The following is a 23,311-nucleotide window of genomic DNA, read 5'->3' as shown; positions in this document are numbered from 1 at the left end:
AAGTTCATGGGACCATTTATTAAGTCTGATTAAGCAGTTATTTTCCAGGGGAAGGAAATCTGAAGCTTTACACTATGGAAGTGGAGGTGGTCAAAAAGCCCCAATGGACCCGAATGACAGGTGTATGCCCCCATCTCTTGGCTGCATACCATGATGGCAGCTAGGGGATGTTAGCCCCGCTGGCTAGTTCTGACGGGCTAGCTCCCACTGGGGTCTCTATCTGTGCTCCCTTCAGCACACATACTTAATTCGGTGCCAATCAATTCCAAGCCCTAGTTCACCTCTCCTCTTTCAAAATGGCAGCGTCCTCAAGTGTTGTGGAATAGGATTGTCCAGACGGTGCTACTTCAGTGATGGCCAGGGTGGGCAGGGTTGAATAGCCATGACCCCAAACACATCACAGTAGCAGATCCTATTGCCATTGTCCTCTGCCAATATTGAAATACTCTGGGAGATGGAGAGCAGCAGCTAAAGAAAAATACCTGAAAATATGTTGGGTGATGGAAGGGAGTACAGAGGGAGAGAGAGGGGCTGTTCCCTAGAACTCCGAGACATACAAAGTGAATACTCTCAAAGCACGGAATATGTTCACTTTTTTAGCTGAATGATTCTATCAGCCTGAGTTCCCCAGCCCATACTGTTTAAAGGACCAATATTTTGAAGATTTTACTCTCCTTTGATCAAAACGAAGGAAGCACATTCTCCTAGTGACCAGGCCTCTCCTATGAGTAGGGAGGCATATTGGAAGGTGACTGCCTCAGGTCTCTGTAGTTTGCTTTGGTTCAGGTCTTCATGGAGCAATCAGCCATTCAACAAGAAAGGTTAGATCCATGTCGTATCTTGTGTCCTAGAAAGTTAATGTCTCCCCAAGTGCCCAGAATATGTCTAGGAAATAACTTGAATGTCAGAAAAATATGATGTGAATTTTAACCTTATTCCCAGGGTGAAGATCAAAGAGTATATGGAAAAGCTATCTTTCCCACCTTCCAGTGCAAAGCTAGAGAGAAAACCAAGAAGAGCAGGCCAGGCTCCGGGGCTGGGAGTTGCATGGAACCTTAGGTTTGGGGGGACCCGAATGTTTGGAGGAAAGAGTGCTGGGCTGAGGACAAGTAGTTCTCAATTCTGCATGGGCGCTCATCCAGTCACGTGACTATGTAGTCACCTCTCTGTGCCTGTTTTCTTTCTCTGAAAGAGGATTTAGGCCATTTCTCCTCCCATTCTCATACAAGGATAGCATGAAATGATAGACTGGAAAACACGCAGAGGCAAATCAAGTAATATATACATCTGTGTATATAAACAACATGGGTTTCCTTTTTTTAAAAGTGAGACTAAGTGTTGTAAATTACTGATGCCTCTCTGTTGGACCTGCCCCTCCAGGAAAAAAACAGCCATGAGAAAAAGATGGATGAGAAAATACTCCCAAGGCTCCAAATGCTTCTGACATTCTGTAAGTGGGCTCTACGTTTTGGTTGTCTGCAACCAGAACCTAAGTTTGAGAGAGATACAGACGTAGAATCTACCTGTCAGAGAGATTCTCCAGGATCTTTATTCATTAATTCTGTTCCTGGATTTAAATAGCTTCTTTTCTCTTAAGAAGTATAAAGAAGTAAGTCTGGACACTCTCAAACCAGGGGAGAGGAACTAGATCAACCCTGAGAAAGAGGTGCTGCCTCTTCCCATGAGCACTAAGGGTCCATGAGGCATGGTGAGAGAAGCAGGCTGGGAGCACACAGAAGGCAAGGAGGCAACCATGATGATTTAAAGAGAAACTGCTTCCCATTTCCATCCTTTGTTGTGCGTTACATTCATTTCTCTTCCACTTCTCTGGTTTCAGCAGCTAGGTGGTGGTGCTCATGGCCAATGGTCCAACCCCACAAATAAAAGCTGCCTCATGCTACCTGACAAAAATAAGAGAAGAAAAGACTGGGATGTGTCTCAACACTGTTCCCTCTGATATTACCTTGTTGCAAAGCACAGAGAGCCCATGATTCTGAGAACGATCCAAACAGGAGCCTGTTCAGGAGGCACTCTTTCCCCAAACTCCAGGCATCACAGATTAATTCAGAAACTGGAGGAGGGGTTCAGAAAGGCGTGGAAAATGCCATGCTGGTTCATGCACATGGTCCCTCCCAGCTTCAGTCTCTCAGGCTGGAATCACAGGAGGGCAGAGGCTAGCTCCCCCCATTTTCCCTGACCGGCTTTGGATAAACAGGAATGGATTGGTCATCATCCGTGATTTTACCTGGAGTCTTCATGAACTGCTTCTTCTGGCCTGTCAAAAAGCAAGTGCAGGTTTGGATGGCGGGGAACAAAGTTGACGAGGAGGCTGAACACTGCATGAAGAGAGGACCAAGCCAATGAGAGAACAACGGCAGCAACAGAAAACCAAACAAACCCTGCAACAGACCTGATGGGGGATGAGTCGCTGGACGTGGATGAGGTGGGCATAGGGCTGGATGGCGCCGAGAACATGGGCCAAGATGGCGAGAGGGGTGAAGTTGGGCTTGGATTCGGGGGGCTGCAAGACAGAACAACCAGAAAACTCGTCAGCACATGGGGAAACCACGAAGGGAGCACGAGGTTCATGGGAGGCCAAATGATGGGGAGCTGGAGCAGACGAGGGGCACTGAAGGCCCCGCTAGGTCATCAGCGCCAAGTCACATTTCTCCAACCAGATGTCCGCGTCTTCCAAGTAGCGGCTGTTCTGCCGTTCCTTGGAGCATTAACGTGTCTCTTTGCCCTGCAGAACTGCCTTCTAGGTCATAAGAGCTTCTTCAGTGGTGTCCACTGTGCCCTTGTCCCCTAGTGGAAGATGCCCTGGGCCCATGTACGTGAGCTCCCACTCAGACCCTACCACCAGCCTGTCTGGGGCAGGGCAAGCTTCTGAGAGGCCTTTGGCCTCCACTGCTGTGGGAGTGGTTTTAAAGTCACGTCTCAGCAAAAATGACGATTTTTCTAGGCCACACGGGCCATTTGGCCAGGAAACAATATCCTGTTTACATTTTTAACTAAATGGGCTGTGTGCCACTGAAGACCCAGAGAAGCACTGCATCAGAAAAATGACAGCGGATGGAAGATGAGTCTGAATGCACACCTCTCAGGAGAGGACATGCAACTTAGGGCGGCTCTGCAGTCTCCCTGAGGTTTGCTTTCCAGATGTGCATTCTCTTTTCATGGATTTTGGGCATTTTGATGCTCTAAGAAAAAGCCCCAGAGGGAAGGCAATGAAAACCTAAGGAAGTGAAACCTTCCATCTGTCATTTTGTTCTTTGATGGGCAGCGGATCAAAAGCTTGGAGAGGAAATGGTAAAATTGCTCACTAAAATACGGCTTGTGGATTTTAACTGGTCACGCTAGCTAGCCTTTTGACTTTTTTCCACAAATTACACAATCACACACACACACACACACATACACACACACATACACACACAGCTTTAGCAACTTGGTCAAGTTGCATTAAGTCCCTGAGCACGCAAAGACCAATGAGTGAAAACCCAATGTGGAGATCACCCAGCCACACCAGCACCTGCACTCCTGAGCCTCAGCCAAGTGCTGATTCCAGTGCTTGGTCCACACACTTCAGAGAGGTGAAAATGACAGCAATCCAATTCCGGTGGAACAGTCTTTCTAAACATAGTGGGATGTAGCAAGAATGCATCAATAACCTACTTAATGGGCCCTTCTCAATTTAGACATGAGGCCCAATAATGGTCCTAATTGCCCGTGGTTGCAACATATGTTCTCATGGAACTACACAGTAAAAATCCAACACGAGTTCACCAGAAATCCACAGACTCCTTGAATGAAACATTTATTTAATGCCATTATATGCCTTGTATTTCTAGACTATAAATTCCACAAGGGCAGGGATTCTTGTCCATTTTATTTACTGTTCTGCCTCCAAAGCTTAAAATAGTGCCTGTAAGTATTCAAGAAATAATTACTGAGTGAGTACATTAATAAATCTCATTTAACTTACTCAATAAGCCAAGAGGCACAATACAATTCCTATTTCACAGATGTGGAAACTTGGGCCAATTTGAGGCTTGTCTGTAAGTGACAGGGCTGAGGTTCAGACCCCAATCCCCTGGCTCTAAGCCCTGGGTTCTGGCCACCACAGTGTACTGCCTCTGGGGTAGCAGGACTTACTAGGTTCCTTTATGCTATGCCAAGCTTCTTTACAGACCCAGCCATAGCACTAGAAGCCTTCTTAACCACTGATTTATGAGTTTCCTTTAGATGCCTACTACATTTGCAAAGGAAAATGGGAATGGAGCAACAGACAGATTCAATAAGACTCAACACATTGTAAATTCCCCAATTCTGCCTCCAGTCTTCTCTCTTGTAGATTCACATAGCAGATGGGATTCATATAATATAAGAGATTAAATTCGAAGAGTATGATTTCATTCAATTAATCCAGTGAAGACAAGTTACTGAGCACATAGCACAATCCAACACAACAAATGCAATACAACTTAGCATTTTCCAAGGTCCCTAATTTCAAGAGTTCACAGTGTATTTGACAAGATGAGATAGATTTAAAAACAACTCTAATATAAAACAGTCAGATGTGTCAGTTGAGGGATAAGTTACTATCTTGCGAGTTTAATACCTGCTCCCACCTGACTCTGTTTTGAGTCCTGGGGAAAAGTGTGGCCTCATTTCGATGGTCGAGCCCTCACTTTCTCCTGTAGTTACAGCTGGTAAGCAAGGCATTGCCTTCTCAGGCCTCTTCCCACAACCCTCTTCCCTCGATAATGACCTAGTAGGCAAGGCCTGGCCATGACTTCTAAACTGAAGTGCAACCCAGGAACCCGAGTCCTGACCAGGGACAATTTGCAGGTTGAAGAGAGTAAACAGCCCAGGCCAAGAAGCCTGAACTCATCTGTTCTCTGGTCAGTGGTCAGCACAGGACAATTAAAAAGTTCTTAAGACCTTTTTGTTTTTTGTTTTTTGTTCTCTTTTTTTTTTCTTTTTAGTGGCTTTCATAAGGAGGAAACACCTCCAGCTTCCTATCTCGTTTGTATATAAATTATGCCTTTGGCTAAAGACATTGCTGGGGACACAGTCTATGAACACAATGTGGGTTCTGAATGTTTTTTCACATCCTTGCGTATCTAAGTACTTCTTGGCCAGTAGTACATGGCTGAAATAATCTGGGGGTAACGGCTGGAATGCAGGGTGTTTGAAACCATTATAAGAACTTACTCTTCAATCCCTTTGTCAATTACTGTAGTACAGACTATCATTTTTAACGGCTAACAGAATTCCATTTATTTGCTTCTGTTTTACTCAAAACATTTATTCACTATAAAATGACAATTTAAAATTTATGACTGCTTTATTTTAGCCTAACAATAAGATGCACACTCCATAGTACTTTGATTTTTTAAACTACTGATGAAATTACACTTTTTGCTTATTTGGGCTTCAGGATCATGTCAATAAAACTCATGATCAACAATACTATATATATATACACACACACACATATATATACATATATATATATATATATGATGGATGCCTATAGGGAAAGGATAACAACAATATATAAACATTCCTCCAACAAGCAGAGAGTACATTGTATTTTGGTTATGAGACAACTCAGAGAACATATAAGTAGCAAATAAGATGGCCAGGCCAAGACTTTCTGTATAATCTTACATTCCCCTTTCACTGCACAAGTGTCTGGCTATAGTTTACTGAAAAGTAACAATAGCAGACAAAAAAAATCTCATGCCTAAAAAAAAACCCCAAAACATACCAACAACAAATGGTCAGTTTTGCTATTGGCTCTGAAGCTTCTATCAAATTCTCACTTTTCCCACTGAGGCCAAAGCTAACAAATTACTGACATGAGGATAGGAGAAAATAATTTTAACTACAATCTCAGCAGATGAGCCCTTAAGTCCTCTCTGTTATCCTCAGAGTCAAGCTGGGAGTATCTGCACATTTTTTGCTCCTGGGGTTCTACCAGGTTCCCTTCATTAAGGCCCACCTGTAGCAATGACATAGAGCTTAAACTTTAGCATGGAAGGAACGTTTGCTGGTGTAGTTTGGATTCCACTGGAAGGCTTACATCAGCTTTAGTTTGCTGGCCCACAGTGTCCCCAAAAGGAGTCATACAGTCCCAGTAAGTCCTGTTGACATACCCTGGACAGTGAAGAAAGAATGCTTTAGGAAGATAAGGCTCAAAGGTCTGGCAGCATGTTGGGTTGTGGCAGATGGTTCAAGTCCACTGTGTGGCATTATCGTCAGCCTGACACCCTTCTGTGGTGACTCACTTGAATGATGGGATGTCTGATGTACCAGCCAAGGCATGCCTGCCTAGTTACTAGGGACAGGGCTGCCCCAGCAGGCTCCCAGTGTCATCGTGGACGTGGCAGACCCAGGAAGCTGACCATACAGAAGAAACTAATCTTATTAACTTCTGAGGCTTAAAATTATAGATGGCTTTGTAGAAAGTTGGCAAATACCAAAATGCAAGAAAAAGCAATAGCTTTTAATTTGTACCACTGATAATCACTGTTACTATCTTGGCATGAGACATGTTACTCCTCATTTTGGAGGGGGGAGATATTACTACACACATAGTAGCCTTGTTTTTTTTTTTTCTCCACTTAATAAAGCATTTTCAAATGTCATTAAATAGACTTTGCTATCATATTCTTAAAATGGCTAGGGAGTATTCTATTGTATAGTATACCTTGATTTATGCAACCTTTCTCTTACTGTGCATATTCAGATTATTATGCCCTCTGTAGCTATTATAAATAGTAGTGCAGCTCACATCCTTGTTGAGGATCACTGACTATATTTGTTTCCTTAGCATAAATTCCTGGAAATTAAATTAGTGGGTCAAAGGCTAGACGTCTTTTTTAAGGGTCTTGATACAACCTAGCAAAGAGCTCTGCAGAAAGGTTCTCCTGAACTGCATTCCCACCAATAGTGCATGGAGCGGGGATGGCCCTTCCCTCTCACCATCACCCCACCAGTGTGGAGCATCATCATTACAACAAATTAGATAGGTTTCTTCTACTTTTTTTTTTCCATTTGAAAAAGGTTACCTTGGGCTCTATTCTCTCCTAGCATTTCCAGGGACGTAAACATGAATACAATTCCCTTCTCTTGTTCTGTTTCCACCTGGGAAGCAATGTTTAACTTTCCAAAGGCATTCTGCCAAGAAGGCAGTGTAGGGAAGGACACAGGCAGACAGACAGAGAGCCAGACAACTGCAACCCGAGGAGACACCCTGGGAGTGGGAGATGGTCAGCCTGCGCCAGAACTCTGAAAGACAGGGCTAGCGAGGAGGAATGATGTACACGAGGGCATCCAGACAGTCTTCCGCCAGGTGTGGACTGTGGAGAAGTCAAAACAACGGCATGTGCACCTCTCTGCCAGGCACGGGATTGTGATCTATAGCCCTGGTTCCCAGTCAAGGATCTGGGCCTGGGTGAGGCCCATGAGATCAGGCCCAGGGCTGACTTTCGTATGCCATCAGTCTTCCCTTCCCAGCTAGGTCTAGAATAGGAAGGTTCTATTAAATCCAAGGGGAACTGCTTGTCTCCCTGCCTCCCACACTTTCCTCCTAAAATGGGAGAGAAGAGAAACTTCCATGAACACCTGTAAAGTCCGATTTAATCTAATCCCAAATCAGTGAGTTCTTCTTCCTTGGAAAATATCACCTTGATTTAAGGCACCATAAAAAAAGGGAAATCAAACATCCGCCAAGAAGAGAGGGCCAAAAGGAATACTGATAAACTGGCTAATAGTGAATTATGCCAACTGACACAAAAGATGATTTTCATTTGTTAAAAAATGGACCACATATTCTTTTGTGTCTGCTGAAGCTTTTACAAAACAGAAATCCTACATATGTCCCAACCTCCTGAATTTTCAGTATGTTTCACAACCTAGCAAGAGGAAAAAACCACATGCCCCTGAGTTGTATCATTTTGTATTGTCTTGACTTTTATCAGCATGTGTCATGTTTATAGATTCTTCCCCTCAGCTAATATGGTTTAATGTACACTTTTGTTCCGAAAGTGACAGAGTCCTGATTCTTACTGTAAATGAGACAAAATAGTGAAATTCCATGACGCCTTAGAAATTATAGGCAATCACTTTTAAAATAGTCTTTAAATAATTTGCTTTCAACTTATCTACAGTGTAGTGGCTCCGTTGACTGGCTTTCAAAAACATCTCTGAGGTAGACATTTCAAACAGATTTTAAGCTCAGATGGAGTGTGGTGGGACTGGCAAATAAATCCATGATTTACACAAAATTCAAAATCTTACGATAGGGCATCTGTCATCCTTAAGGTTCTTCAAGTTAATAATTTAACCGTTTCTTAGAATAATGCAGAAATGTGAGACAGATGGGAAAACTCTGGATTGGAAGTGAACATTCCTGGACAACAGTCACAGTTCAGTTGCTCAGTGCACAGAACAAACCACGAGGTAAACGACAAGCCAAGGATGGTTACTGGATGAGCAAAGCATGCTTTTCTGTGAAACCTAAGTGCGGCCCCCCAGGCTTTTTCAACACCACATTTCAAGCACAGAAAAATTGGTTCCTATGCATTTACTCTCTTTCAACTGAAAAAATGTCACTATTTCTGAAGTTATTTGTAAAGAAAGGTTGAAGCATTTGGGGGCTCTACCAAGACTGTACAGGATATGGTAACATGTCCTGTTTGAGAAGATTTAAATAGTTGATGAGAACGCCCCAAACCGCCTTACTATCTTAAATTGCGTGCATACAATTGCCATTCTGTATATAATGAAGACATTCAAAAGCAAATGTATTCCTTTAAAAAGAGAAGGAAAGCAATAGTAATGCCAGGTTCAATCTTTTACTGTCCTGATGCATAACTTAAGGCCACCATTCTAATGCTAGGGATGTTTAAACACTATTTTTAAAAGAAAACTGCCAGCAAGAAACTTTAACTCCCTCAAGGGATGGAGAACGAGGAACTGGGTGCACAGGCAGGGATGTAACATTCACTTTTTTATTTTATTTATAGTTTTTAAATTTTCTTATCGTGAGTCTGCATTATATTAGTGGAAAGCACTCTTTAGTAAATGACACTAGGATAACTGGATATCTATATGAAAAAAGTAACACTTAACTTCTCCTTCATATCATGCCTAACAAATAAATGATTTCTAAGCAGATTATAGATCTGAATGCTAAAGCCAAATAATAAGGAATAACTCTGGGAACTTGATGTTGGAACTTACCCAACAGGGCATAAAAAGAGCTAACCGTAAGGAAAATACAGATATATCTGACTACGTTAAAATTAAAAGCTTTTATTTATCATTATTAATTTATTCTTTTATTATTAAAAGAATAAAAAGGCAGTCTACAATATATAAATAGAAGACTCATAACCAGACTATACAAAGAACTCCTACTAATCAGTAAGAAAAAGATAGACAGCCAAGTGGGAGATGGGCAAGCAACTTGAACAGGGACTAAAGAAGAGAAACCGCAAAGAAAAAGTGCTTAACCTTGCTGTAGTACAAGAAATGTAGATTAAAACCATAATGAGGTAGTTCTGCACACACACCAGAATTACTAAACAGCTAACATCAAAGTGCCAAGCGTTTACAAGATCTGCAATGTCAGAACCCCTCTACTTTGGTGGAGGAGGGATGTAAATTGCTATCTATACCCACTTTGGACAGTTTGGCTTCATCTGGCCACGGTGAAGATATCACTGTCAATGACTCAGCAGCTCCATTCCCAGACACACACCCTCAAGTATGGTGCGTACTTGCATCTCAGGAGAGGTACGTACTCATACATACAGCCAATTATTTACAAAAGCAAAAACAGGAAACCCAGAAGTTCAGTAAAAGAAGAATGGAGAAATAATTTTAGTACGTTAACACAATGGTGCACTCTACTATAATGAAAATAAATAGTAACTAATTTTTAAATAAATGATAATAAATTAATAAATAAATTTTTAAATAAATAAATTAGGAACTCAAAACCACTAAACAGAGGAAGCCGGATTTAGCAAAATAAGATATTATATCTTAGGGATGCATATAGTTGATCCTTATAGATTCTGTGTTTGTGAATTCATTTACTTGCTAAAATGTATTTGTAACCTCAGAATCTATATGCATGGTGCTTTCATGGTCATTTGTGGACACCTGCAAAGACACCAAAGACTTGAGTCACTCTGAAGCACCTAATGTGCACAATGTCATCTGAGGTGGATAAAAAGGAATGGTCTAGACTTCTTGTTTCAGTCCTCCAAAGTTTCTAAGGACAAGAAGGCCATGATGTACCTCACGGAGAAAATATGTGTTTTTAATAAGCTTTATTTAGGCATGATTTACAGTATTGTTGATCATGAATTCAATGGTAATTACTCAATAATAATATTAATTAGGTGTGTGTACTGCTCAGGTGACAAAAATATGGTAACTAGAGGCTCATAGGAAACTACCTTTGTACTTTCCCAAGGAGCAATGGTTCAGAATTTGCTAACTCAGTGATTGTATTGACTTTATTTGAACATAACAAATGGATATAGCAAGAATCTTTATCTAAGAGATAAAAATATAAATAAAAACATAGAAATGATTACTGTAAACATCCAATTAGTGGTTCCTTTGGCTGCGGGGAGCGGTCCAGGAGAGGGAAAGAGAAAACAAGAGATGCAGACACCTCTGGGGTCCTGGCAGAATTGTACTTCTTAACCTGGGTGGTGGTTATGTGGGTGTTTGCTAAATGATCACTTGTTAAGCTGTACATTCATATTTCATGGACTTTTCTATACTAAAAACATGTGCAAACCTATCTTAAAACGTGCTTACAGACAGTAAGTGTATCAACATTCTCTGGGTGATGAGATGAAAGGTAATTTTTATTTTTTGTGCTTTTAAAATACTTCCCACGTTTCCCATAATTAATGGGTTCTGTTTATAACCAAAAAATAAAGGTCACTAGTAAAAACAATCTCCCCAACCACATAAACGACTACGTTTATTCTCTGGAGGAGGGACGTTTAATAGAGGTAAAATGACAGTTCTCTCTTTGCTGCAACAATCTGTCGTTTGGGTTGCATAATGCAGTTGGGCAGCTCCCAACCGTTTGGGCTGTTTCTCTTCTTTTTCAGTAAAATACAATCAGTGAATATTTATTAAGCACCCTCCATAGGCAAGAACTAATTTTTTCAGCCTGCTCTCTTCACTGAGAAATGATGTTGGCTCCTTGAGAGACATTTTGATTTTGGTCAAGTAACTACAGTAAATCAGTGGTGTCTTCCTCTCACCCGGGCACGGGGAAGTGCAATCTGACATCTCCAATGTCACATTCTGAGTAAGCCGGACAACATGTTAACAACACTGGCTGAAAGTCACTGGCCATCCGGCATACTTTTCTATATGGTCTGCTTTCAGGGAATATTTCCTGTTTGGACTAGGGGGAGGAAGAGGAAGGGAAAAGCAATTACTAAGAATCTAAATGTCCACTGCTGAAAACAAAGGAGGATCTAAAATTAGCAGCGGTGGCCCAGGAGATTTCAGCTTAAAAGTAATCCCGGGGAGGGAGATTTCTTGAGTAAGAAATCGAGCTTTTCTTACTATGTTCCTAACTCTCAGCAAGAGAAACAGCACTTCTGCTAAGGATAATATTTTGGACAATTAAGCTAAACTCCTACAAGCCTCCAAACCTTGGTCCAGATACACAAGAGGAATATGAGGCAGTGGAAAGGCCAACAGTCTCTGACTCTCCTTCTGTCCTCCCAAGCAAATAGCTGACTTCTCTCTAATTCTAGTGTTTATTCAACAGTCTAAACATTTGGAAAACTGTTTGATTTGATTTTAATCCACTCAAACATCTTCTCTACTCCATTTGTGTTTTTAAAATTTTTTTTTTGTTTTTTACTTATTTTTGAAAGACAGAGAGAGACAGCGCGAGCAGGGGAGGGTCAGAGAGAGGGAGACACAGAATCGGAAGCAGGCTCCAGACTCTGAGCCAGCTGTCAGCACAGAGCCCAACGTGGGGCTCGAACCCACAAACCATGAGATCATGACCTGAGCAGAAGCCAGACGCTTAACCGACTGAGCCACCCAGGTGCCCCTTTTCTACTCCATTTGTATCTTCCATGCCCAGCCTTCAGTGAGACCACGGATGAAACCTGAATTCTTGCCTGGACCATATTCCATTTCTATAAGGCCTGGCTGGTGCTGAACAATGAAGGAAGACAATCTCACTAGGCTGCACAGTGATTTCAGCCCCTTGTTCCTTTGGTTCTAAGGAGCTTATTGACTCGACTGGAAAAAACTTTAAATGATTTTCCAGCAAAGTCACCCTTTCCAGTGGAAAAAAAGAGTTTTAACATCTGTGAATAAAAACAAACTGAAGGAAAATGATTTTTATATTCTGCTCTAGTTCTTACACTCCAAAATGAAACACCCACTGAGAACTCAATGAAAAGAGACACAGCAAAACATCGTTAATTCTGACCTCACAAAATTAAAATGTGTGTGTGTGCGTGTGTGTGTGTGTGTGTGTGTGTGTGTTTTTGAAAATGAGGCAGATCCAAATTACTCTGGGCAATTTTTGGCAAATTTACAACATAAACAACATTTTGAACACAGACGCTAAACTTAAGAGGACCGTTCTTGGTCATCATTTCAAAATGCACATCTGATCCTGCTATTTATCTCCTTTAAACACTTCAATATCTCCCCTTTCCTCTGAGGATAGAGACCAAAGCCATCTCACCTAGACTACGGTAAGAATCTCTAGCCTGGTTCCTTTACCTTTTATCAGGCCAATTGGTTCCACTGCACACTGTAAGTACATGAATGTCCTGAACATATCGGTCAATACACACTTGTTGAATTTTGAGTGAATAGCGATTTCCTTCTCAAAAACTTCCGACTACCTACTGCACACAGAATAAATTATTCACTCTGGTGGAGTGAAAGATGTAGTTACAGTCTACTCCTGGTCACTGGTTTTCCCACTCCCCTTTGTGCCACCCAAGTGATCCAGGTAGAGACAGTGCCCCACTGATTTCATCACAGCGACAGGCATGTGATCGGGCTGGCTCGTCATGGTGCCCCCTTCTTCTGGCCACAGTGGCTGAGTCAAGGCTGGACATGACATATAATTGATCACAGTTCCTGCTTGGGATCTAACATACAAACACTTTTTTTTTTTTTCTGGAAGCAAAAGCTAAATATAATGGCTTAATGGGACCAGAGATCTTTTTCCCTATTACATGGCAAACATCTGTTGGCAAATGAAGTTTAAAAGAAGAAGAAGAAAGAAGAGCCAAGTAAAATAATAATTTGGGTTCCTGGGTCCAATTGTGCTTGAGGCTAGATCCACCCTGAGATTTCCCAAAATTGTAAGTTTTTAACTTCCACTTTTTCATTAAGCTCGTTGGCTTTCTGTCATTTGAAGGTCTTTCACAATAAAGCCCTGATGCTCTTCCTAATCTACCTTACTTGCCCTCATGCTCCCAGAGCTTTCCAGAGGACTAAGATTTTTCTTAAAGGGCCACAGAGTATATTTCATAGACTCTGGGCCAAGAGGGGCTTATGTAGTTACTTATGTAACCATGTAAAATCTAACAGCTTAACAATGTAAAAACCATTCTTATCTCATGAGCCACAAAACAAAAACAAAACCAAACCCAAAACAACAGGGAGCTGGCTGAAATGAGGCCCATGGGCCTTACTTTTCCCACCAGTGTTCTAGCCAAACTGGTTTATTTGTGCCAGCTTTCAGTGTTTTTTTCACCACATTCTTTGCTGGTGCTATTTTTCCCGCCTGGAATGTCTCTTCCCTCGCCCCTAATCAATGCTTTTCCATCAATCAAAGCCCGTTTTCAATGTGAACTCCTACCTGAGGCTTCTCGGATATCATAGTAAGTTCTCTATTTCTCCTCTGAATCCTCAAGAAGTAATATTTCCCTTCTGGTTTTGACCCTACCTTGCACGGCAGTGATGGCAGACTATGAATGCTTCAGAAGTTTCTTTGGAATTGACAATCTATAAAGGCTGCATTAAAAAAAAAAAAAAAGACTCCACAGGTTTCAAGTACTTAATGAAAGCAAAGGAAATATGGACTTCAGAGCCATACATAAGACCCTGGGAGTCAGGGAAGCCACGTATTTCTAAGACAGAATTATTCGAAATCATACAAGGCATTGTCAGTCTCGTGTTGTCGGCACAGCTCTGCACACAGCCCCTCATCTGCGTGCCGAGGGCGCCTGGGCCCAACGAGAATGACAGAAGGGGCGTTTCACACATTCTGCTTCTGGGCGGGAGGGACAGAGGCACACTTGGCTACACTTTGATGGACTCCCGTGTTTCCGATTTAATTTCAGTCACTCCTGTTCTTGCTCTTGACTACTGGGTAGTGCTGCCCAACCCATCATTTGTGCCCTGGCCTCCTATCTTTGGCCATATGTATCATGCATCTTCTTAATATACAATATTTTAATACTTTTCTTCAAACTGACCCCTTAATAAAACATAAACATCTACTTATTCCCTTCAAAATGATAAGACTTCAGGGGCACCTGGGAGGCTCAGCTGGTTAAGCGTCTGACTCTTAGCTTCAGTTCAGGTCATGAACTCCTGGTTCATGGGTTCAAGCCCCACATCAGATTAGGTGCTGACAGCATGGAGTCTGTTTGGGTCTCTCCCCCACTGCCTCTTCTGCCCCTTCCCTGCTCTGTCTCTCTCAAAATAAATAAACTTTAAGAAAAAAAAAAAAAGAAATGCTAAAACCTCAATATTGCTAAAGTGAAGAAAAAAGTTCAACCAGGCACCATTTAAAACTTTCAGGTACCTCAGTGCCATAAGGCTCAAAGTTTGGAAATTTCTGTTCTTGGCTATATGTGTATTTCCTATTATAAAACCATAGCATATATTTTTCCAAGACATATTTAGTATCTGGTTATTCTGAAGAGTGAGATTAATTAACAAAAAACTTATATGTCCATTCCAGGCAAAGTTTTGATGGTTATTTAACATTTTTGCTGCTTAATTTTGACATCACTTGTCAAAGCTATCATCATTATCAACATGTCAACATTTACTCATTGTGTTTAGTATTCCAGGGAGAAGAGGATATAAGAAAACAACTTCTGAGGTATAATTTACATACTCTGATGCTCACCCATAGCGGTTACCACCCACAATCCAGTTTTACAGTGTTTCTATCAGCCCCAAAAGGCCCCTCGTGCTGTTTGCATGAAGCCGTGCTCACATTACCAGCCATAAGTGACCGCTGATCAATTTTCTGTCTCTAGAGATTTGCCTTTTCTGGACGTGTCACAAAAGTGGCATCACACAATGTGTCACCTTTTGTGTCTGACTCATTTCCCTTTCTTCACCTGTTTATAGTGGACCAACAGCTATCAAAGGGAAAGTGAAAATGAGGAGTTCTAATTTGTATTGAATACTTACTATGTATTAGTCATTCTGCCAATCTTTTCAGATCTTAATCTTTCCAGACAACCTTGGGGATAGCTTTTATTATTCCCCCCTTTTTTTTTTAACATGAGAAAACAGAAGATCATAAAGTTTAAGTATTTTGCTGCTTAGAGCCAACTGGTTAGTACATGAGGAGCTGGGATCGGAAATTGGACCTAACTCTTAGGCATAAGGCTAAGAGCATAAGAGCATAAGGTCTACCATATGCTCTTTTTACAAAAACAAACAAAAAAACCAATAACAAAACAAAATCTTAAAATCAAACCAACTGAGATTTTTTTTCCTTTAAAAATATTAATTCCCAGGGGCGCATGGGTGGCTCAGGCGGTTAAGTGTCTGACCTCAACTCAGGTCATGATCTCATGGTCTGTGAGTTTGAGCCTCATGTCGGGTTCTCTGCTGACAGTTCAAAGCCTGGACGCTACTTTGGATTCTGTGTCTTCCTCTCCCTCTGCCCCTTCCCTGCTCATGCTCTCTCTCAAAAATAAAAAATTAAAAAATATATAAGTTCCCAACTCATAGGGGAAGTGAATGTAAAGTTTACTGTGCCAGGAAACAGTGCTGTGAGGACACCTAGAAGGAAGGGCTAGTGTGAAGCTTCGCCGCGCATCCAGCCTCCATGGGGCACAGCCCCTCCCTGCTGCATGCCATGCACCCGGCACCTCTGCTCACATACACTGGGAGTGCCCTGCTTCTCACAGCCTTGCTCAGAATATGTGCTCCTGCCCTCAGTCTATGAAGCCTTCCTGCTGTATTTAGAAAGCATGTGTTGGAAGACAGGAAAAATAATATATTTAAGGCTGTTTATGAGCAAGTTTCCTCAAAAAGCCTCAGAAGCTGGTCCACTTGTGCCATCTGTTCTAAGAGAAACCAGAAACCACCTGTCTGCCTGCTTGAGCTCTGCTCTTATCAAGGAAGTTGTAATTACCTCTTCAGTGAGGGATTTGAATCATTACAGTAAATCCCTTATTCAGCACATCTTGTATTAGAAAGGCATTCTGACCCTAAAAACTAGGGCTTTGCTTCTCTTATCCTGCAAAGATGCAACAGAACCTCCTCTACGTGGAGCCTAGCAAAGTGAGCTGTCTTGGCCTTGCTTGTTGCTCAACGGTAAATATTTACCGAACGCATATGTGTCGCGCACCTACTGCATGGCCAGTGCTGCAGCTGGCACTGGGAAGGCCACGGGAGGCACACGGAGTGAGGCTGCTACGCTCAAGCAGCTTCGCAGGGAGATGCTGTGCCCTGCAAGGCAGGGTGAGCGAGCACAGGCTGTGTGGGGGGAAAGTACCAAAGTGTCCAGATGCAATTTTTTTTATCTGATCCCTGCAAGATTTTCATTTTATGTATATTTTCTTTTGTTTAAATTATTTTAATGTTTATTTATTTTTGAGAGAGAGAGGGGGAGGGAGGGATAGAGAGGGAGGGAAAACAGGGAAGGGGCAGAGAGAGAGCGGACATAGAATCAGAAGCAGGCTCCAGGCTCTGGGCTGTCAGCACAGAGCCCGACGCGGGGCTTGATCTCCTGAGATCGTGAATTGAGCCGAAGTCAGACGCTCAACCCACTGAGCCAGTCAGGCGCCCCTTTACATATATTTTCTGATGTACATAATATAACAATTAGGAAGGTAGGTATGTAATTTATAAAGAAGTAAATAAAAATAATGAATACATATTGGAGGTACATGCCCCGAATAGCTTTTCTAATTAGATGTTGACAGTTTTAGTGATCAAAACAGTTTCTAGGAAACAGTGTTCCTGTCTGTAATAGACAATAAATAAGTAAGCAAACAAGACACTGCAGCTGGAATGAAGAGCTCTGAAGCCAATGAAAGTGAGAGCAGTGTGCAGGCGCGCTCCTGGGCAAACGGCGGTGGGAGTCTGGGGCTCTGTGTGGACAGGCCACTCCTTTCACCACCTGGGCTGGGGCCTCAGCAAGGCAGAGTGTTTTGAGCTCATTCTCTTCCACATAGTGGTTCTTGTTATTTTAACTATCTGGGATTCAAACAGAAACCACGCCCCATTTCTTCCTAAATGCCCTCATAGTCTCTCTGCCTAATCAAAAGGCTTTTCCCACAATACTATGTGAACTTAATGGAAAGGGTCCTATTTTGAAAGACTGAACTATCAAGAGAAGATCGGTAATAAATGCTGGCTGTAGCAATTCCCAGTAGTGGCTGGTAACAGCAAAGCATACTTTTCCTCCAAGAAACTGTTTCCTGGTAGAGCTAAAAAGTCATTCTGTTTGGGGGGAAAACACATGTTCCCCTTTTCAACGAAGTCTCTACGTGCCCTAAAAAAAGTACATGGTCCATTCTTTTGTGAAAGCAAGGAATTCTCTAAGACCCAAGCAAACTGACAGCCTGCAGGCTTCCTCTTCTTTGGGCGAAGTGCCGTGTCTCTATGGCGGTACAGGACCAAGCACGCAATGAGACACTAAGGTGATCACATCTCCTTTGTTCAGGTCCTTCTGACTTTCACCCTCTTAGTTAGAATCTGTTTCAAGATGTAACCACTTTTTGTTCATATACTTATTTCACTTACAGAGTGATTTATGGTGATGGTATTACAAGCCCATTCAATTCCCTTCGGAGACCACCAATCTATGTTTTCAAATACACCGGCCTGAAACACGAAGGCAAGGCTTCCACACAATGCCCACACCATATCCCCATCAGTTCTTCCTTTTTATCGTCACCCAGGCTTCCACTGACAAAATGACACTTTGCGTACACTAAAGCTTTCTGTCATTCTCCTAGAAAACTATGGGAAGGAGAATCTGCTCGAGAATATTGAAGGAAGAACTCTTCAAATCACAATTTTGCATGTAATACAACGAAAAGAAATAAAAGGTATTTTCCAAAGTGAAAAGCCCTCACACTATCAAGTAAATGACTGGGTTGGACTGGATGGGGCATAAAAATCTATGTATTTTTTTAAAGTTTTATTTATTTATTTTGAGAGCGAGTGAGAGAGTACATGCATGTGTGCGAGCAGGGAGGAGAGGGGCGGAGAGAGGAGGGAGTGAAGCCCAAGAAGGCTCTGTGCTGTCACTGCAGAGCCCCCTGTGGGGCTCGCTCGATCCCACAAAATATGAGATCATGAGCTGAGTCGAAATCAAGAGCTGGACGCCTAACCAACTGAGACACCCATGTGCCCCTAAAAATCTGTGTTTTTAAGATGTTGTCCCCATTCTCCCCAACCTCAGTCCCGTGATCTGATAAGAAGAGATGGGAACCACTGAATCCTGGTTCCTACAATGCTCCACGTCAACTCTGCAAATTACTGGGAAATGTGGACACACAAGGGGCTTAGTACCCAAACACCTTGGTGATTATTTTGTTCATCCAGAAACTTGGATTTATTCTCAGGGATTTCATGATACTTGGCCCCGCAAATGTGTACACGAATCTACTGAATTAACAAACTCTCGTTTCAGCTATGATCTATTCCCAAGAACTGAAGATTTCTGAGAAGAAGGGGATTGGTAATCTCGAGTAGTCTGGGAAAGTCCATGGGGTTGTGCTGTTCCCATTTTCCATTCTGGTGTTTAAAATCATAGAGCTCCAGTCATCTTGCATCTGGGAAAGGCAAGTCATTGTCAAGGTCAAAGCGAGCCCCCAACTCTATGCTGAGACAAGGTATAACAATATGACAAATTTTAGCTTCTAAACTAACAGCTCCCACTGGTAGAGAGAGTACTTGAAGAACTCTAGGGTCTGGGGTCAGCACTTTGTGTCACTGACTCCTCCCAATGATGGTGCGAGGGCTGCTGGATGTGGTAGAGAGGTGAGCTGAAAGACGGAGGCTGAACAATTTTCTGAGTCAGAAAGCGGGAGTGGTGAGGCTGACCCGAGGCAGCCTGACTTGAGAGCTTGGGCTCTTCTGAATGCCGGTGCCCGCTGCTCTCCTCTAGCCCTTCCCACTGAGGAGGCCCCCAACAGTGCTCCCCAAAACACTTACTTCCCAAGCCTGTGGACAGAAGGGGTCAGGAAATGCCTGACACAAAGCAGGCGGGCCAACTTACAGGGGGTTTGCATGTGGGGGCCTAGAGCCTGCTGGAAGAGGTGAAATCCCAGTTCCAAGAAATCATAAATGCACATTCAATAGAGAGCGAAGAAAAATGGTTTGTTACATTTCTCAGTAACTTCACAGGTTGTATGTTTTCAGAAAGTACCTGTCATATTTGCTGAACAGACTTCTAAATGAAAGCAGTATTCCTAAGAATAGTGAATTAACAGTCAAGTGCAGGAGTTTAGGGCCAGAAAGCCCCTCCAGTACTGGCTCTGACACTTCTTAGCTGCGACCTTGGGCAACTTCTGTGTCCTTCCCTGTTTAAAAGGGGGATACTGAGGAGATGATACATATAATATATTAAAGCTTAATAGGCATTAAGTGTTCACTAAATGATAGCTGTTTTCTGATCAGGGCATGCCTGATTCATTTTGAGAAAACAGTTCATCTATTTCAAAATGAAAAGTGGACTTAAGGACTCAGTACTTATGCCATCCATCAACCCTAATCAACTGATCCCAAGAGAAGTGAAAATGAAGTGAAAGCCAGCCGCACCTAACTAAAAGGAAAGGGCCAAAGTAAAATGGCTCAGGTTCTAGGGCATTCGTCCTGGGTTAATTCCCCATCTTAGCACAGCTCCGCCACTTGTGTCTGCACAGCAAAGTCCTCAGTGGAAAACATACAGAGGCACGTTCACAGGTGCCTCGGTTGTGTTACCAGTGTCAGAGAGGTCTGCAGGTGTCAAATAACCTGGGCCCAAAGCCCAGAATTTCATGTTCAAACGGAGGTGTCAATACTGGGCTCTTGTTCGTTTATGGACCCTAATTAAACCCCAGCCTCTTTCTCTTTCAGGGCAGGCTAACAAGAGTGTTTTTCCACTAGTTCTCTCATGAGAGATGCTGGTGGAGTTCCAAAAAGCCTTAATGTTGCAGACAGTGGGGCAGATGGGAAAAGGGACGCTACCTGCCAGCCTGCACTCATTTTGGAAGCGTCAGGGGAGAGATTCTCAATCCCCAAGCACCCCTCTGGACAGCTTCCTGGGAAGCCTACATGGAAAGGCAGGGTGGAGGGCAGAAGTGTAAGATCATACTTCCTCTTTAGGCTGAGTCTTTCTCCAAGGATGACTGTGCACAGGTTTTATACAAATGTCGCCGGCGATGACGCTGCTTATTAGAATACTTGGCAATGTAGACAGCAAAGAGTTGCCATCACTAAGCTGGTTGAGGTAGGCTGGGCTGGATACCTGGACGTTAGCACTTAATGAACGGATGAATTTCTTGGGGTAGGGGTGGGCCACTGCAGCAGCCTCCTTCCCTTCTTCTTTTTTTAATGTTTAATAATTTTGAGAGACAGAGAAAGAGAGAACAAGCAGAGGAGGGGCAGAGGGAGAGGAGGACAGAGGATCTGAAGTGGGCTCTGTGCTGACAGCAGAGAGCCCAGAGAGTCAGGCTCGAACCCACAAATGCTGAGATCATGACCTAAGTCTTAGTCAGACGTTTAACCAAGTGAGCCACCCAGGTGCCCCCTCTTCTCCTTCTAAACCGTGAGCCTCTCAGTATCTAATTTCCCTTCTTCTCCCTGTGCACACCTCTGTAAATAGGTTAAATGCTGGTTCTGTAAACAGGGTGGGTTGTTTTGGAAGACGGACCTACAAGACTCTGTGAGAACGTTCTTGCAGGAGATGCTGGGTTGAGTGGGAATGGCAAGGCCTACGCAGGCAGGTGGAATGAGCGTGGGAATCTTTCCCATGGAACCTCCCTCTCCTCATCTGAAAACCAAGGAAAAGGTTACCCTCAAGGGCCTGTGTGAGGAGAGCATGAGTGAACCTACACAAAGGCCAGGATGCCACACTGGCCACTTAGAAAGTGTTCCCCACAAAACACCAAGTATCGATACTTCATGAACTTGATGAACTCCTGAATGCAGAGTATGGAAGAAATAACCTTGGGACTGTGCAACCCTATCTGCCTTTCCAAAGCAAAACTAACCAGGAAGAGCTCCAAGGCTGGGCCTAGCTCAAATATCCAAAGCCAGCCTACTTCCTCTCTTCCTCCTCCACCCATTTTTGGTTTAGAAGGGAAAAGGGGAATGATGCCTTTTGAATGCAGAAATACTTATTTTTAAAACACAGAATGAAAATCCATTGTTTGTTTCTGGCTATGAAAATAGCGGCAGTTAAGGCGGACAACAAAGAAACAACAGGCCAAAACCAAAATGAAACAAAGACCATCAATATTCTCACACCATGCAGTATTACTGTCTTGATGTTGGGAACTGTTCTAGAACCTTATACACATCCAAATGTATTTCGGTTTGTGTGTTAAAAGGGTACTGTAATTTAAAGACTTAAAAATATTTTTTAATATTTATTTAGAGTGAACATGAGCGGGGGAGGGGCAGAGAGAGGGAGACACAGAATCTGCAGCAGGCTCCAGGCTCTGAGCTGTCAGCACAGAGCCCAATGTGGAGCTCAAAACCACAAACTGTGATCATGACCTGAGCCAAAGTCACATGCTTAACTGACTGAGCTACCCATGCACTCCTAAAGACTGTTTTATTCTCCTTTTCCAATGAAGGAGTTTATTATGAAAATATTTGCAGGTTGATAAAACACACTGGCAATATAATTTTTCAAGTGTTCATGGCTGTGTGACAATTACCAAATTGTCACTATTCCTAGATACTTAAATTTTTTTCTTTTGCTATTATAAATCCTACTGGCATAGAAGCCCATCCACCTTTATGTATCTCTCTGATTATGTTCTTATGGTTAGTACTAGAGGATAATTGCTGAGTCAAAGGGTAAGCCCATCTGAAGGTCATGCTGATGTATAATCCCACCCACAGTGGGGCAATTTGGCTTCGCTTATGTTCCTTCTTCTTCCTCATCTCTCCCTTCCTTTGGCCTCTTGAATAGACGGGTTTGGTTTCTTCTGTCAAACAAGTCAATCAAGTAGTTAAGTACCAACACCAACATGGGGCCAAACCAACCTAGGTTCAAGTCATTCCTTCAAAATAAATGAGAAGTCTCAGAAAAGATTGCTTTGAATCACTGAAGTATTTTGGAACAAAGGAACTGGTGGGACAAGGGAGGGTATATTTGTTCTCACTTAGCCTCATCTCTTGACATGAGAAATACTGGCTTCCTACAAGGCATCCATCGGTCAGCAAGCCAAGTCTGAAGAGTGACTTACAGCAAGGGAATGAATGAGCTTATGTATAGGGGGAGCACATGTGCTGAGCCCAACAGGCACCCAGACCCCTCCATTCCATTCCTGGGTTCAATGCTGGTGACCCTCTGGCAGGTAACATGTCCTTCCTTAATCCTCATGGAATCAAGTGGGAATGACCCTTACTATTTTTTTTTTTTTGGAAGAGAAAGGGTAAGTGACCATAAATTTGGATTGGAGGCTCCAATATATGTAGTGAGTATTTTAGCTTTTTTAAAAAGAGGCATTCTCCATCCCTTACTGGGCAGGAAGGGACAACTGGCATTTGGGGGCTGATAATTCCTCCTGGAAGATCAATGTTGTCTCTGCATGTGATAGGTTGGCCTGGTCTAAGGTTTACTTGCTGAAACAAACAGTGTAACGTTCAGCCCATCAGCCCATGTACACATACGTGTTTTCTGTTAACCCCTTTCCCTCTGAGCAAATTTCCAGAATCTCAATACTTTACCCCCTGATTTGAGAGTCTGAGTGACAGAACAAACGATGTGCAAGAGCCTCAGCTTACCCCAAGTTGTGCTGAACCTAGGAAAGATGGAGTCCTTCTGCAAGTCCCTTCTGCCCTCTCCCTGTCA

General features: G+C 42.7%; 1 protein-coding gene across 5 annotated transcripts in view; it reads right to left on the bottom strand.

Moving 5' to 3' along the window:
* ARHGAP26 (Rho GTPase activating protein 26) overlaps positions 1 to 23,311 on the bottom strand; it is a 419,918-nt gene that overhangs the window by 18,007 nt on the left and 378,600 nt on the right. For 2 of the 5 annotated variants that reach the window (XM_029942151.1, XM_029942152.1), the window contains exon 21: positions 2,246 to 2,521. The exons of 1 other annotated variant lie outside the window; for it this stretch is intronic. In XM_029942151.1, the coding sequence (XP_029798011.1) occupies positions 2,246 to 2,521 (276 nt within the window). The remainder of the gene's footprint in view (positions 1 to 2,245; positions 2,522 to 23,311) is intronic. 2 more of the 5 variants (XM_029942153.1, XM_029942154.1) reach the window with 2 other exon arrangements.

The sequence above is a fragment of the Suricata suricatta genome, chromosome 6 (assembly GCF_006229205.1).
Source record: "Suricata suricatta isolate VVHF042 chromosome 6, meerkat_22Aug2017_6uvM2_HiC, whole genome shotgun sequence".
Taxonomy (NCBI): domain Eukaryota; kingdom Metazoa; phylum Chordata; class Mammalia; order Carnivora; family Herpestidae; genus Suricata; species Suricata suricatta.
The sequence above is the reverse complement of the archived record's forward strand: the minus strand, read 5'-3'. Positions and strand labels throughout refer to the sequence as shown.